This window comes from Lonchura striata, chromosome 8 (assembly GCF_046129695.1).
Source record: "Lonchura striata isolate bLonStr1 chromosome 8, bLonStr1.mat, whole genome shotgun sequence".
NCBI classification, from domain to species: Eukaryota; Metazoa; Chordata; class Aves; order Passeriformes; family Estrildidae; genus Lonchura; species Lonchura striata.
This window is the reverse complement of record NC_134610.1, coordinates 28,680,981-28,695,074: the sequence shown is the minus strand read 5'-3', so window position 1 is coordinate 28,695,074 and position 14,094 is coordinate 28,680,981. Positions and strand designations below refer to the sequence as shown.

At 39.5% G+C, this 14,094-nt stretch overlaps 1 protein-coding gene across 2 annotated transcripts in view; it reads right to left on the bottom strand.

Annotated features, from left to right (window-relative positions):
* Positions 1–347: 347 nt before the first annotated feature.
* Positions 348–14,094, bottom strand: part of HECW2 (HECT, C2 and WW domain containing E3 ubiquitin protein ligase 2) — a 149,503-nt gene continuing 135,756 nt past the window's right edge. For both annotated transcript variants that reach the window (XM_021555393.3, XM_021555392.3), the window contains exon 29: positions 348–9,045. In XM_021555393.3, the coding sequence (XP_021411068.2) occupies positions 8,934–9,045 (112 nt within the window). In that variant the 3' untranslated portion in view covers positions 348–8,933. The remainder of the gene's footprint in view (positions 9,046–14,094) is intronic.

The following is a 14,094-nucleotide window of genomic DNA, read 5'->3' as shown; positions in this document are numbered from 1 at the left end:
AGCAGAGGCTCTTCCACGAGGCCCAGGCCTCTCCAAGGTGTTTGCTGTGATATCTGCTGCTTTGTTGGTCGTAGGTTTGGTTTTTTTTCATATGTAGCTCTTATTCAAATTATGTTGCATATGGCTGCAGAATCCTTAATTTCCCCACTTCCAAATTCATGATTTGTAATCTGCCAGACTCCACAGGCCACCAGAAACCACTGAGCAAAGTAGGTATCAGAAAAAGTACCTTGTGGTTTCTCTAAAGGTTTTTAAAGCTCCAAAAGACAGAATGATCTAAAGGTACTCACTTCAAAAAGGATGTTACGATATATTCAGAGGCACAATAAAAGAAATGTTTTACAAAGTGGATTTTGTAAGAAGATTTATTTTAATTAAGTGATTTCATGATGAAACATGGTCTTAAACAAAATAGAGATCAGTATGAAAATAAAATTATACACAGAAAATTCTTTTCCGCAAATGTTTTTGAGTAACAGGGAATACAACACAACAGTCCTGTATTCAAATTATGTAAATCTGTGAGCAGTCAAACATTATAGTACATTCCTTGAAGCCAGGCACAATGACACACATTGTGTGCTCCTGTAACACACTCAACACATTTTCTATCTATTCTCTCTACCTCGAAGAAAAAAAATACTGAAATGTAATGCAATGTAAAGAGGGAAAGGGAGGGAAACTATGTTAATGCTTGAAGCACGTATTCCCCATTTAGTGTTTTGTGAAAGTCATGTACCAAATTCAGATGAAACTTAAAACTGGCTTGTAGAAAGATAGAAAAACTTGGAATTGTATTTGATATACAGTCTTGTGAACACTTAACCGAAAAGTATGGAAAGGATTAAAAAATACACCGTGTTCTACTTAAAGCTTAGAAATAAATATGCACTCCGTATTCTCAGTGCCTGAAATTCTTTAAAAACAAAGAACTTGGTATAAAATTATATCAAGTAATTGTCAAAAATGAGGAAGATGCACCTGTAATCCTGTTAGATTCTGGATGCCTGCATCCCCACTACAAAAAACTTGTAAAACTCTACACACTTTCAAACATGCTGAATAACACAAACTGTAACCTAGCAAGGGCAGGAACATCAACTGACTTGGGGGTAGCAGTATTCCACACCACATCCCTCATTACCTTCTTTTCCTCTAAAGATCTCCCTTTCCATACTGTACCAGCCCTTACAAATGTTCAGTCAATTATTCAAAAAGCAGCCTTGCTGATCAGGATTCATGGATGCCCTCAAGGCTACATCATACCCAGGAAAAACAGTGTGCAAAGAAAAAGCATCCTCCAAATGTGATTTATGTAGTTAATATTATCATAATTCTCCTCCTCCCTGCAATGCTGATAATAAACAGCAGTCTCCTGAGTGTTGCAGACTCATTGCAGAAAAATGTCCTACTGTATGGAACTATTGAACCAGTATGGTTCAACATGCAAGCTGTCTTCTCATTTAGGACTTCAAGTTTATATAAAACTCCTCCCATCTCAGTAACCATGTTGCAGAAGAAAAATCACAAGGAATTCTTTTTACTCTCATATTGAATGATCCAATAATCTTGTCTTTCAGGTAAAAAAAAACACATCAACTTTTAGGTACAGAAACCCATCATGAAATCCTCCCACTCTCTTACACAGTATTTTTTTGATAATATCATTAGAGTGTGAATGGAATCAAGACTTGCATCTGCTTGGCTAAAGCTACCTAAGGTAATTAGAATGTTCACAATTACCTAAGTAAGCTTTGAAAATGCCACATCAATCTCTGTCTTTGTGGAAATGCATGTGGATATTTGCATTATAGTTCTTACACAACTATAATGCAAATATCAAGTATCTTAAAAAAAAAACCAAAATCTGCATTTTGACACATCTAAACATTAGGGATTTGGCCCATCACACTGAAAAGGAAAGTCACCATTGGTTGTGATGATTTAACCTTTTATCAGAAGTGGTATCCCTTGTCAAATGCAGATAATAATAAACAGTCATTACTTGTACAAATAAAAGACCACTTCCACACACCACCCTTATTTAAAAGCCTCCCTTTTCCTGAAAATAGCCCAAATAAAAAAACAACACAGTCCCAATAAAACAAAGCAAAAAAGCCAAACAACGTAGAAGTAAATTTTCTGATTGTGTACTTAGATTTTCAAAAGCTAATAATCAGTTAAAGCATGTCCTGCAGTTGCAGTAACACCAATGTATTTCAGGATGAACAGTCTTTTTTTCCTAAGTGCATTATCATAGCCTAATTTTCAAGCAGGAAGTATCCTGTTTTATATCCCAGGGCTCATCACAGCTCACTGTCCTCAAAGTGCAGTCCTTTTTCTGTGCCTACTCTCAGACTTGTCTTCACTCCAGCACTCCTCCATGGCTGTACCTTGTGTGCTGCGTGGAACTGCCCTGTCTTATCATTACAGCACCTACAATTGCATTCCTTCTTAGAATTATTTATGAGGCTTCCAAGATTTATTTCCTTATTCATACAGTAATCTACTTTAAAATTAGTGAGCTCCAACGTCTGACTGCAGTCAGCATGGCAATCAAATATGATGTCTCAGCAAAATCCTCTTTTATTGACCTTATGCTGCTGGATGGGCATTTCTAACTATGAAAAATGTAATCCTTGTTTAAAACGAAAGGTGTTGAGTAGTCAGGGGAGTGTGTCACGAGCTGCTTGTATTGCAAGCAGCAGGCATCACAGATAGAATGAGCTTTTGGGAGGAATGTAGCTCAAGGGCTGCATGAGAAAGCCTCCAGCTGTGGAAGGCCCAGTGCTCACTACAGAACAGATCTCCTGCTGCTGTGATTTCTGAATCAGCATCACCTGCCTCACTGCAAAGGCTCTGCACCCACCTGGCCAACAGCCAACAGCCCATGGATATCTAATCAACTATTTTCAAAACCACTTTTATGACTATTTTTATTGAACAGCTCAGTCTTGATGTCAGAGTAACAGTCATCCTGTCGACTCTGGACTAAGTGAGCTGCTTTTGAAAGCAAAACCAAATCAAGAGTCTTACTGTAATACTACAGCTACAGTCAGTGTAGGTGGTCAGCAATTGTCTCTGGGTGATTGTAGGATTATGTGCAATAAAAAGGGACAGGATGGATGGCTTTAGAAGGCAGCCCAGAATAAGGGAGACCAGAGTCCTGTGGAGTTCTGTAGGTCTATACATTTAAAAGCTAACTGATGTCAGCACAAAAGGATGTTAAATTAGTTGAACAATATACCTCCTGAGTGCTTAACAAAAGCCTCAAAGTAGGCAAGGCTTTTTCTAACACGGCTGAATGAGAAGTTCTCAAAGTTCTGAAAACAAGAAACAACCGAAACCCAAAAGATAAAGTTTCATTATTCAGAAGTTTTTTAACAGGCAAGATGACTGAGAGCAGCATAGCTCGGCTCCCTTTCACATCCATCATAGCTTTGAGAAATTTGTCAGAATACATCTCTAGTTAAAATTTTAGTATAATTATTCTGCAATGTAATCTGAAAGGAAACAAGTTCAAATTTTGAAATAGAGACTTAGAAGGGGGCTAATGAGTGTAGCAATTATTTCACATAGTCATCAGGAGGTATTTTTAAATGCATTTTGCATTCAGACATTTCAATAGATTGTAACCATTCCAGGAGTCCTTGACTGTCATCCTTTTATCGAAAATCAGGAGGAACCTTTCTAAACAGTGGCCAGAAGGTCAGTCATACAGAACAGAATTATCAAATAATCATGATTTTACCTTAAAATACCTACAGCATAATATGGTTCTGATCAAAGCCTATGAAGTAAAGTCCTAAAGGAAAATATTTAGTAAAAATACTAAAAATGTTTAAGTAAAAAACATTTCATAGCAATGAACACCCCAAACAGTAGTAGCCTAGTGCCAAAATTAGTCAGTCTAAAGCTGAACAGAAGCACTGTGAAGTTCATGGTCTATTTAGAAGACATGCAAAATATAAACCCCATCTCTCATTGTGAAAATTCTGCGTTTGGAGAGTCAACACTGTAATTCTGCATACTGCTAACTGAAGTGGGTTATACTGCCTTTACAGTAGTTATTCTTTTCCTCTAGTATTTACCTAACATATATTTAGTTTTCCAGCAAACAAGTAATTTCAAATTCAACCTCCAAAAAACTTTTATTGTGAAATATTTAGGCAAAATGTTAAACTAGTCCAACAGCAGCCATGTCATTGCACTATCAAAATTGTAAAGAATTTTTTACTTAAACTGATGAGCCAGTCCACCCATAGCATTTCTGCAGTTCTGTTTTATAGCACATAATTGAGTCAGTTTATGAAGCCAGCTTTGAATAATTCTTCTGAAATTTTGCTTGGAGTTCAATTGCTTGCCCAGAGAGAAAAGGATGAGAAGGGAAAACAACAGTAGAGGAAGCTACATCTGCAGTCTTATGACTGGAGATTAACCTTCTGATCAATTCCCATTAGTGCTAACAGGAATATATTAACCACATTAAAAAGTAGCAGGGAAAACAACACTATTAGAATAACTTGATGCAGATAAGTTTCATTCACTGAAAAAAGTAACTTGTGTTATGCTATGGGAAATGAACTTACACTGGCCATTCAAACACAGCTGCTGAAGTTTCCCTGATGTGAACAGGGATTCTCTCAGTCCAGAGACAGCATGTTTCAAGCAGCTCCATAAAACTCTGCAGCTACCACTGCAGAAACTCAGTAAACATCTGCAATTAATAGTGCTGAGATTACATTTAACAACCAGATGATATAACTGCAAATACTTCAGAAGGAATTTTTTTTAACTTTTTCTAAAGGATTAAAAATACATAAGAAACCACAAACCTTTTTCCTATAATTTTAAACTGAGCAAACTACCAGTCCAGTGTTCTGCCAGTCCAACTCCTACCAGAAGCTTTGTGTGATGTCCTGCCAGGGCACTGCTGCCTAGATTTTCAGTTCCCTGAAGATTACAGCTATTCCCACCCCTGTGTGACCCGGGGCTGTCTGCTGCCATGTGGAGCTCATGTGGTGCCCAGGAGCAGGCGTGCCTGGGAATGAAGAGTTCACCCCACATATTCTCTAAGCCATATTAACATTTTTTATGGTAAGGTCAGTACAGGGTAATGAAAATGTTTAAAAGCAAAAGGAGGCAAATATTTGATGAATTCCAAGGAAAAATGGCTGGCAGGGAGGGGGTGGATTGAAAGGCCTTCCTGTCCTGCCCTGCCAGGTGCTGCTGGCAGTGTGACAGAGGTGGCAGATGGCTGTGCCCTGCTGCTGTGGGCAAAGGCACCACTCCCCTCACCGCTGCTGGCTGCAGACTCTCAGTGGGTGCTTGCCACAGAGCAGGTGCCACACTGCAGAACTTATTGATTCCAAGTTTTTGTGGGGTATTTAGGAGTGTTCTGGCTATAACCTGACTGCCAGCAGTGCCAGGTGAGCAAAGCACACCTCTGCTAGGCTGGGATGCTGGGACCTGGGGAGAGGGGCCTGCTCTAGCATATGGGGGACAAAGGCCACTCTGCTGCCAGCCTGCCCAGGCTGCAGTGACCTGGGACCTGCTTTTTTGGCTGCTGATGTGTGGCTCCACTTCCCAGCAGAGCAGGAAACAGGGGCACCTCACTTAAATTCCTGCAGGGACCTCCCCTGCCAGCCTCTGTGTGATGGAGATGCTGCAGGTTAAGTTAATATGAGTTGTCATTGGCTTGAAGGGATTCTTCTGTGTACTTTTTTCCTTCCTAAATGCAAAGCTCCTTAGCACCATCTGGAAAAACTCCAAGAACACACAGAACTTTGGAAAGGCTCCCCCGCCTTGCTCTGTGTGGACCTTCATCCCTGTGTCATAAGCAATGGCATGGTGGTGCCTGCTGCAGTCAGCTGCAGGACATGAAAACTGCCTTTCCCTTGGGACACATTTAATGGGAACGGCTTCCAAAACCAAAGGGAGAACATTCCAAGCAGTTGCCAGGAGATGTGGGTATTTGACTAAGCTCAGGCTTCCTTTCCTATAGTCCCTCCTTGCTAATCCCTTCAGAGCAGCAGCATCACTTACAGTCACAAAGAGACAAGTGCTCGAGGCAGCACAGGGAGCTGTACCCAGCTGACACCTCAGCCTTCACACAGCACTTTTCTAGAGTCCCCCAGGGGATGTTGGCAGCACAGGAGGAAGCAGCAACTTCTCCTTAGTCTCTCGGCTTCAGTGCTACAAAGATTCTGGATTTTTTTTTATTTATCTATTTTCTAACTGACAGCTGCCCCACTCGTGACCCTGTCACCATCTTTACAGAACACTAGATTATCATGGCTGATTTCAATTATTTTTACATGCATAAATACAGAACAAATTGGTGCAGTAGATATATTTAAATAAAAATTGACAAGATGCATTTATTGTTTTAGTTTTGTACAAAAGCATAACTTAAAAGGCAGACTAGTATAAACTTACTTTGTGCCAAATATTTAAACTTTTCATTCCAAAGAGTATCTGGTTCAAAACTTGTAGATACAGTTTCCACCTGGGAAATCTCTTTTTTAAGACCACAGATAACACAGTATTGCAAAATGAAAATTCTGTAGTCCTTCAACCAATCAGAAGTTGCATTCTGCTCTGAGTGCCAGAATTTCAGCTACTCAGTGAATGGATCCCATGAAACATGAGCCATGCTGGAGTGACCTGCTGAAAAGTCAGTTTGCCTACTGCTCATTCATGTTCTGAAAAAAGATGTGCATTAGGACCCATGACATGCAATCTTAGCAAAGACTGATAAATATACGTGTAGAAACAGGGTGATGTGTTTGGATTTTTCTTTGCTACTTCATACCAGCCAGAAGTAGCCTAAAAAAACCTAAGTTACTTAAGAGAGTCCCAGATGTCATGCAGAAGCTCAATTATTCTTGAAATAAAAGAATGCTTTCCCCCTGATTTTGCTTTTCCTTTGCACATGTGACATTTCCTCAGTAAGTCTGAAGGGTTTTCTCAGTCACCGCCACAGCTGCAGCTGCCTTCTGCCTCGGAGGGTGGACTGGCAGTCTCTGCTGACGACATCTCCAGGGACACTCGCCTCCGCTGGAAAAAACCTCCCACCAGAACACGCAGGACACCTCCCTCAGATGCCCCTTCAAGAGCCTCCAAAGTGAGGAGGTTACTCCAAAAGCTACTTTTCCCACAGAACAGGGAAAACGCTGCTGTGCTGCAGCACTACCAAAAGGGCTAGCACAGAGCTGGATTTGTGCTCTTGTCATCCAGCATCCAAGCGCATCTCCTGCCATTGTAAAGTGTGGTGGATGCAGTGCGTGGCAGCAGCTGTTCAAGAAATGGGGCGCAGCTGCACAAGTGTTCACACAAGACCATCTGGAGGAAAAGTACCAAAAATAGAAGCGAGCAAGCCTTGTGTATTTCAGCAAAATTAAGCATAAAGAAATTGGTGTCCATGCAGTGCTTGATATGCCATAGAAACTGCTTCAAATAACATTTGATAAGAAAACTATTTATCAATGAAAATGCAAGCTTGGACACTACAAACAGGTTACATCTTGTAGGTGTTCACTGATATAGGACAGTGGCATTATGACCAGTGGCTCACCTTAAAGAAGTTATTCATGGTTTTCCAAATGAGCTAGTGTTTTACAGTGCTGTACAAATAAAAAGTTGTGGGGAGCATATGAAATATCTGTATTAAATTCCACTGCATTAAGTTATCCAATGCATGAAAAATGACCCAGATGCATTTAAAATAAATGCATATTACAATATCACATATAGTATTATAAAATTATTACTTATGTGCACAGTCCTGATATCTATAGACATGGCACTGTGAAGAAAGCCTGGTTCCTAAGCATTTTATAGATATTTGATAGTGATGCAATTTGCTATCAGTCAGATCATAATGTCCCTTCAACTTTGGTACATTCAGTGCAAAATATTTTCGGGAATTATTTTACTGTTATAAAAATAAAAGGCATTTTTTTTTTCCCTGGAGAGTGCTTAAAGAATACACACTAGCAGAATGTCTGTTCAAGCATGGAAAGTGACAAAACAGAAATAACACTTTTGTTTGCTTGTTTCCTGTTTACACTCTAAGAAACATAATATAATGAACCTATAAAAATAAACAGAAGTCACTGTGTTAGGGTTTTTCCTGATATGCTGTGATAAATTGCTAGTTTCTTCTTAAAATAGTTTCCATGCAGTATAAAGCATAAAATCAGTCTTATTAAGTTATTAAGTTCATTGTAACAGCTCATATTTTGTTATACACACCACTGGCAAATGCATTTCACAAACCTCCTCAATGCACAAGCCGTTGTTACATCCTTTGCTGCTGATTTTCCTTCCAACTCACTTCTGCCTCAGAACTTGAGCTCTATGGTGTTCCCCATGCAGGCACTCGTAGTCTTAGGTAAAGCAAGTGTTGGATATGCTGTTATAACATATGGCATAAAGTAATGTACCTTCATGAATTAAAAAAAAATAAAAATAATTTATAAAAGTTCAGTTGTATGCTTTTTTGATAATTTACTGGGTAGGTAAGAGACTGAATGATTTCACATTTTGACTTGAATTTTCTATTCAACAATTTTGATGAAATCCAGTCCTTGGGTACATGTCACTTTTGCAGTAACCAGATGGATCACAACATGGCATCACGTTTCTGGTTTGCTCAGAACATAAACTTAAGAAATGTAGTCATCCCAAAACCCCATGGATTGCAAGACTTGGCTTTCCCTGCACACCAAGCACACTCTAGTTTCACCGTCGAGAATTCTGCCACGACCACAATGCTTTTTAATTGCTTCACAAGCTCCTTTGTGGAACCTCATTATTTCAATTGCACCATGAAACAATTTTCCTCTAGGAAATCCAACACAAAAGTTCATTCATTCCTTGAGAAGACAGATCCACAAAAGTCCAATGAGCTGGGCACTGTGGTTTGTGTATCACTCAAGTCCAAAAGTACTTGTCTCTTCTACTGCTGTCAACAGTTTTTCATATAACATAGAGAATGATGGGTAAGGGGGAAGGTCCAGACGATTGAAACAAGTGTGAGCCCTGAGGGGAAAAAGAGAGAGGAGGTGAAGAAGTGCATTATTTGAAAAGTTCAAAAGAGAACACACAGATTGGTATGTGCTTGAATAGAGATGGGCAGATAGTATTCTTTTAGAAGACTTTGTTCTGTCAAATGATGTTTTCCAATTGAACAGGTAGTGAGGCTTAATCTGCTTTCTTCTCATTAAAATAAGCCAGTAAGAAGCACTTAAGGTCTTTAGAAACATACTGAGAGTCCAAAAGACATGGGATAAATTTTATCCATCCAATGTGCATGAGAAAAAAAAAAAAAAAAAAAAAAAAAGAATTATTTGGCATGTTACAAGTCAAACAGTCTGGTATGAAATCTTGGTTTTAAATGTGTCTTCTGAGATGTAGCCTTTCTTTTCTGTATGGATGATACTTGAATACTGTAATGATAAACACAATATTTCCACACATCTCCAGATCTACAGGAAACAATGCTACAGTGGTAAAAGACAGATAAATTAGATGCTCTTCCTTCTACAATTCCTTGGAATATGGATGGTGTTCTTGAGGGATACTGCTTGTGCTGATATTCCCAATGGACGTATCTCCCCTAGAAGCCAGCAACTTTTGGAATTGCACAAAACCACGCACAAACCTGGCTGCTAGAGGCTGCCCCGCTTTCTTAAGAAGGTGACCATGCCATTTATTTCTCAGTTTTTGAAGTCCATCTACCTCAAGTTTGTTGACACACTTGGAACTGTCTCTCAAAACCTCTTCCAGGGAATGAAAAGGGAGATAACAAAGGTTTCTCTTTGTTGTGAAATCATGGATATCATTGCCCGACCTCAGGGCATGCTAACGATGGTACTTTCTAAAACACTGAGGGGGTGACCCTGCTCTAATGAAATAGATAATGTAACCATTAATGTGATGGGGTCTTGAGGATTAAATGATGCAAAAAGAAACTGGAAGAGGTATCTCTTCTGCTCTAAAGCTTTGTAACAAAGTCTCACTTTAGATTGATTTTAGAATTTTGGCAGGTCTCTGTTTACAAATACTTCAATCATTTGCAATAAAATACATCATAGAGTTATTTATTTAAATTAAATCCAGCTGAAAACCAAAGTCCTTCTGCAGTGCCCTGCCCTTCATCAGTATGATCTGTATTATGCATCGATATGTAAGATGTTAATGGAAGGACTAAAGAAGCTCCCTCCTCACAGTAAATGCAACTCCTCATTTAACCTACCCAGTCCCAGAAATCCAGCTGTCTACCACAGACCTGTACAGACTTCCTCTGAGCCAGAAAGTACTGCCTTCCATGTGAGCAAATTCATTAATTGCCACTTTAAGTGCTTCTCAGCTCCCAACTATGGGAATGGAACATGGTGTGAAGTGGGTTAATCTCACTTGTTAAAAAACCTAAGAGTCCATTAAAAACTGGAACACATTGAAGCTGAAACACCCACTAAGTTACAGCCTTGTAGTGTCATAAAAATATCAGGCTGAAGGTATGTATACACAGCACACAAGGTCACACCATTATGATAAACACAGTCCACACACCAAATATGCAATCATTTAAAAACACCTTTAGCACCCTCCCCAAATCCAGCACCCTTAGAAGAACACTGCTGGTCCATGCTGTGTAGCAGAGATGGCATTTCCTCACTCCGTATTCCAGGGGTCTGGTAAAATTTTTCTATCCAGCCATCTCTGTTAGGCTCCTGGAGGAAAGCTTTCTTTTTACACCTCCTTTGCCTTTCCAAAAACCTTATAAAAGGGTATCTATGATACAGATTATAATATTCCATTTCCTGCAGAGTACTTTAAAAAAATTGAAAATACTCCTTTTTTTGAAGAAAAAAATTGATTTAAGACCAGCAACTAGAACTCAGTGATCCCTTGAATTCAATGTAGAGTGCTGAAGAGTCTTAGGTAATTAAGAGCCTAACCACATGCTTCTGCTCCATGGGGCTGACAGCCACTCATTAGAATTATGGATCATGCTGTGTGGGCTGTAAAACCACAGATTATAAAAGACACAGTATATAATTAGCAAGGGATTCATAATGAACTGGTTTAATAGTAAGCTGTCATGTTGTTTACATTTATTAAGAGAACTGAGTTTTATCTTATTTTGAGGGCAATTTTGAAAATGGAATCACTTACTGCGAAAAACCAAGTCATTAAAAAAGACAAAAACAAGACCTTTGTCTTCTGAGGCGATGCATACTTTTCCAACCCCAGCAAACAACTTTCTAAGTCCTTAAGAAAAACGAGTTTTTTTCCTTCTGGGTAGTAGCTTCCCATTCCAACATTTCAAACCACGTGGGCACTAACTGGTCATTTTCCTGGGCTCACATCTTACGACAACATAAAAACCTATCTTGGTCTCTAAAGTCTAGGTTCCCAGATTCCCAATTAAATTCCCCTTCATTTTGATTACCATAGAAAAAGAGAGTGATTTAGGCTTAAAATGCAGAAGTCAGACATAAATACAATTTTCAAGTGAATCATCACATTAATTAATAAATAATGTACAGCAATGGACCTGGAACCAATTTCTCAGTATGGGAGTGAATTGAAAGAGCACTGGTCCCTTCCCCTAAATTAGTCTAATCTGCAACACAGTGCAAACAAAAGAAGGAAGTAGAAGTGGCATTGGTGTAGCAATAGTTAAGCTAGACCCATAATAATCAAACTTTCCAGGGCATTTTACATGCTACCTAGTTACTGTCAAAGACAGCAATACAAGCTGGGCAACCTGACATGTGCCTCACAGAAATCTCACTATTTGGATTCAGCAGAGCTGATTACACAGCAGTCAGAACAGTGGGAACTAGGCAAACATCTAGTGAAAACTTTTGTGTTTACATTCACAGCTTCTTAGGTCACAGTCACATACCTAAGTGACTATCTTAGCTGCCCTTTGTGTCTCAGACCAGGAAGAAGAGATGGGGATGGATATTCTTATGTGTTTTCAGCACTGCAGTAATGTTTTTAGAAACAGAGGAAGAAACAAAGTCCACTGACCTGTTAAATCCTCACATTTGCCACTGAGCACCGAGCACTATTAAATTTCACAGGCACTCCTGCTAAGAGGGTAATTTGCAAAGTACAACACTGCTAGGAGTGAGTGATGGTACCTTAACATAAAAGCTTTAGTTATCTGAGAATCAGTAAGTCACAGAGTCCTAGGGCAGTGTTCCCAGCAGATCCAGCGATGTGTTTACACATACTGGGCTTGTTTGGGAACCTCTTGAAATCTGCTGCTCGGGGTTGTAGCTACTGATGTGTTACCTCCCAGCCAGCAGTACCCGCTGTTTGCACAGGGAGTCTCAAAGGCTACTGAGACCCAGGCTGAAGCTGCACTGCATCCAAGTAGTACACATGTAAAACTGCACACAGTGCTTCTGGCTTAACCCATTTCAGCACTACCAGGGAAGATGTTTCATTTTTTGTGAGATCAAGGTTCACCATGTGTGAATACCAGGAACTGCTTGCTCATAATGACTGCAGGTGCTAGTCACACACAGTTGTTTTTATTTTAATTCTCACATCTGTATGGTGAAAACGATCCAGAGAGACAAAATTCAAATGTTTGCTAGCCAAGGGAAAGTGAGGTAAGTGAAATTTCAACGAATGACACAATCTCTTAAATGTAAGGAGCTGGCATTTCCCCTACACTTGATAAACAGCCTATGATAGCAAAGATTCTCAACATGTTTCTCCATATTGCACTTTTGGAAATAGTTTTATTCTGCAATTTATTACAACCAGGGTTCTTCATAACCTTTCCAGAGGAAATTCTGAACATCCTGTTCTGGCAGGTCCTGACCTTTTCCAAGCTCTGCTTGCAAGCACCGGGTATTTCAGCTTCAGAGAATATATGGAAAAAATCATGTAATCTCTTTTCTTACTTAAAATAACAAAAAAAAAAAAAAAAAAAAAAAAAAAAAAAAGAAAACCCCCCAAAAAAAACCAAACCAAACAAACAAAAACCAACAAAAAACACTTGAAGTCAGAAATTATTTTTTAAAAAGTTATAGCTTTTACTTCTTAAACAGAGTCAAAGCTAGACCATGGGCCAATCATAATCAAACTACAAAGGAGACTAATGGGGCAACAAGATATTACTTGGTCCCCATATGATACTAGAGTATTTGATATGAAATAGTGATTTTCAGGATTTGGATTCCTTTAATCCTCAGTTGCCTGGCTCTCATTTGTGCTGTAAACAGGAAAGATGGCTCTGTTTAAAGGCCACCCACTGTGCCTGTGGATTTCACAGCACCACTTCTGTATCCATGACCTTCTCCGTGTGGTTCTGATGGCAGGAGCCAACCCAAGAGACATTTCTGCCTCTGACCTTGTGCTAGAGGAAAGCCTACAGGTTGTTCATCAGAGAGACTCTGTGTGTCTCTGACAGCTACCCTGTGTCTAAGATGAGACTCTGAACACAAGTTATTCCTGAGGCATCTTGTTTATGAGGAGTGGGTTTATGATTAGGGTTGAGATTCCTCCATGGATCAGCCCAGCCCAAAGCTGCCTCCACAGGCTGTACACGGCATACTAAATTTGAGGTCTGATTAAGCAGAGGTAGGCTGCCCACACTCCACACACTAATCTGTGTCTCACCACTCCTAACCCTTTCTAGAGGCTGCAGAATCACAGAACTGGGTGAAAGAAAATCTCCCAACCATCAGCCTGATCACAGTAGAGAAAAGACAAAAACCTGTCATGTTTTGTCAAGAAAAAAACCAAGCTGAAGGTGTTTTTTTTCATCATTCACACATTATTAGTCTAGTCCTGGCATAGCTACCACGGACCTGTGAAAAGAACTCTTTTGTCTGCTCTAAAAACTGGAAAGTTGTTTTGTTTTTTTTTAATATTTTTATCCTACTCCTCTAAACCTGCCTGCCCAATATAAATTGCAAGGGCTTGTACAACTCAACTCCTGCTTTCATATCTTGGACTCTCATACCATTCCTTTACCCTCTTCACCTATTTCAATTTAACTTACTTGTTCTCTTTGAAATACTCACCTTCTTCTGTCTCCCTTGCAGCTTCTCAAGTGAA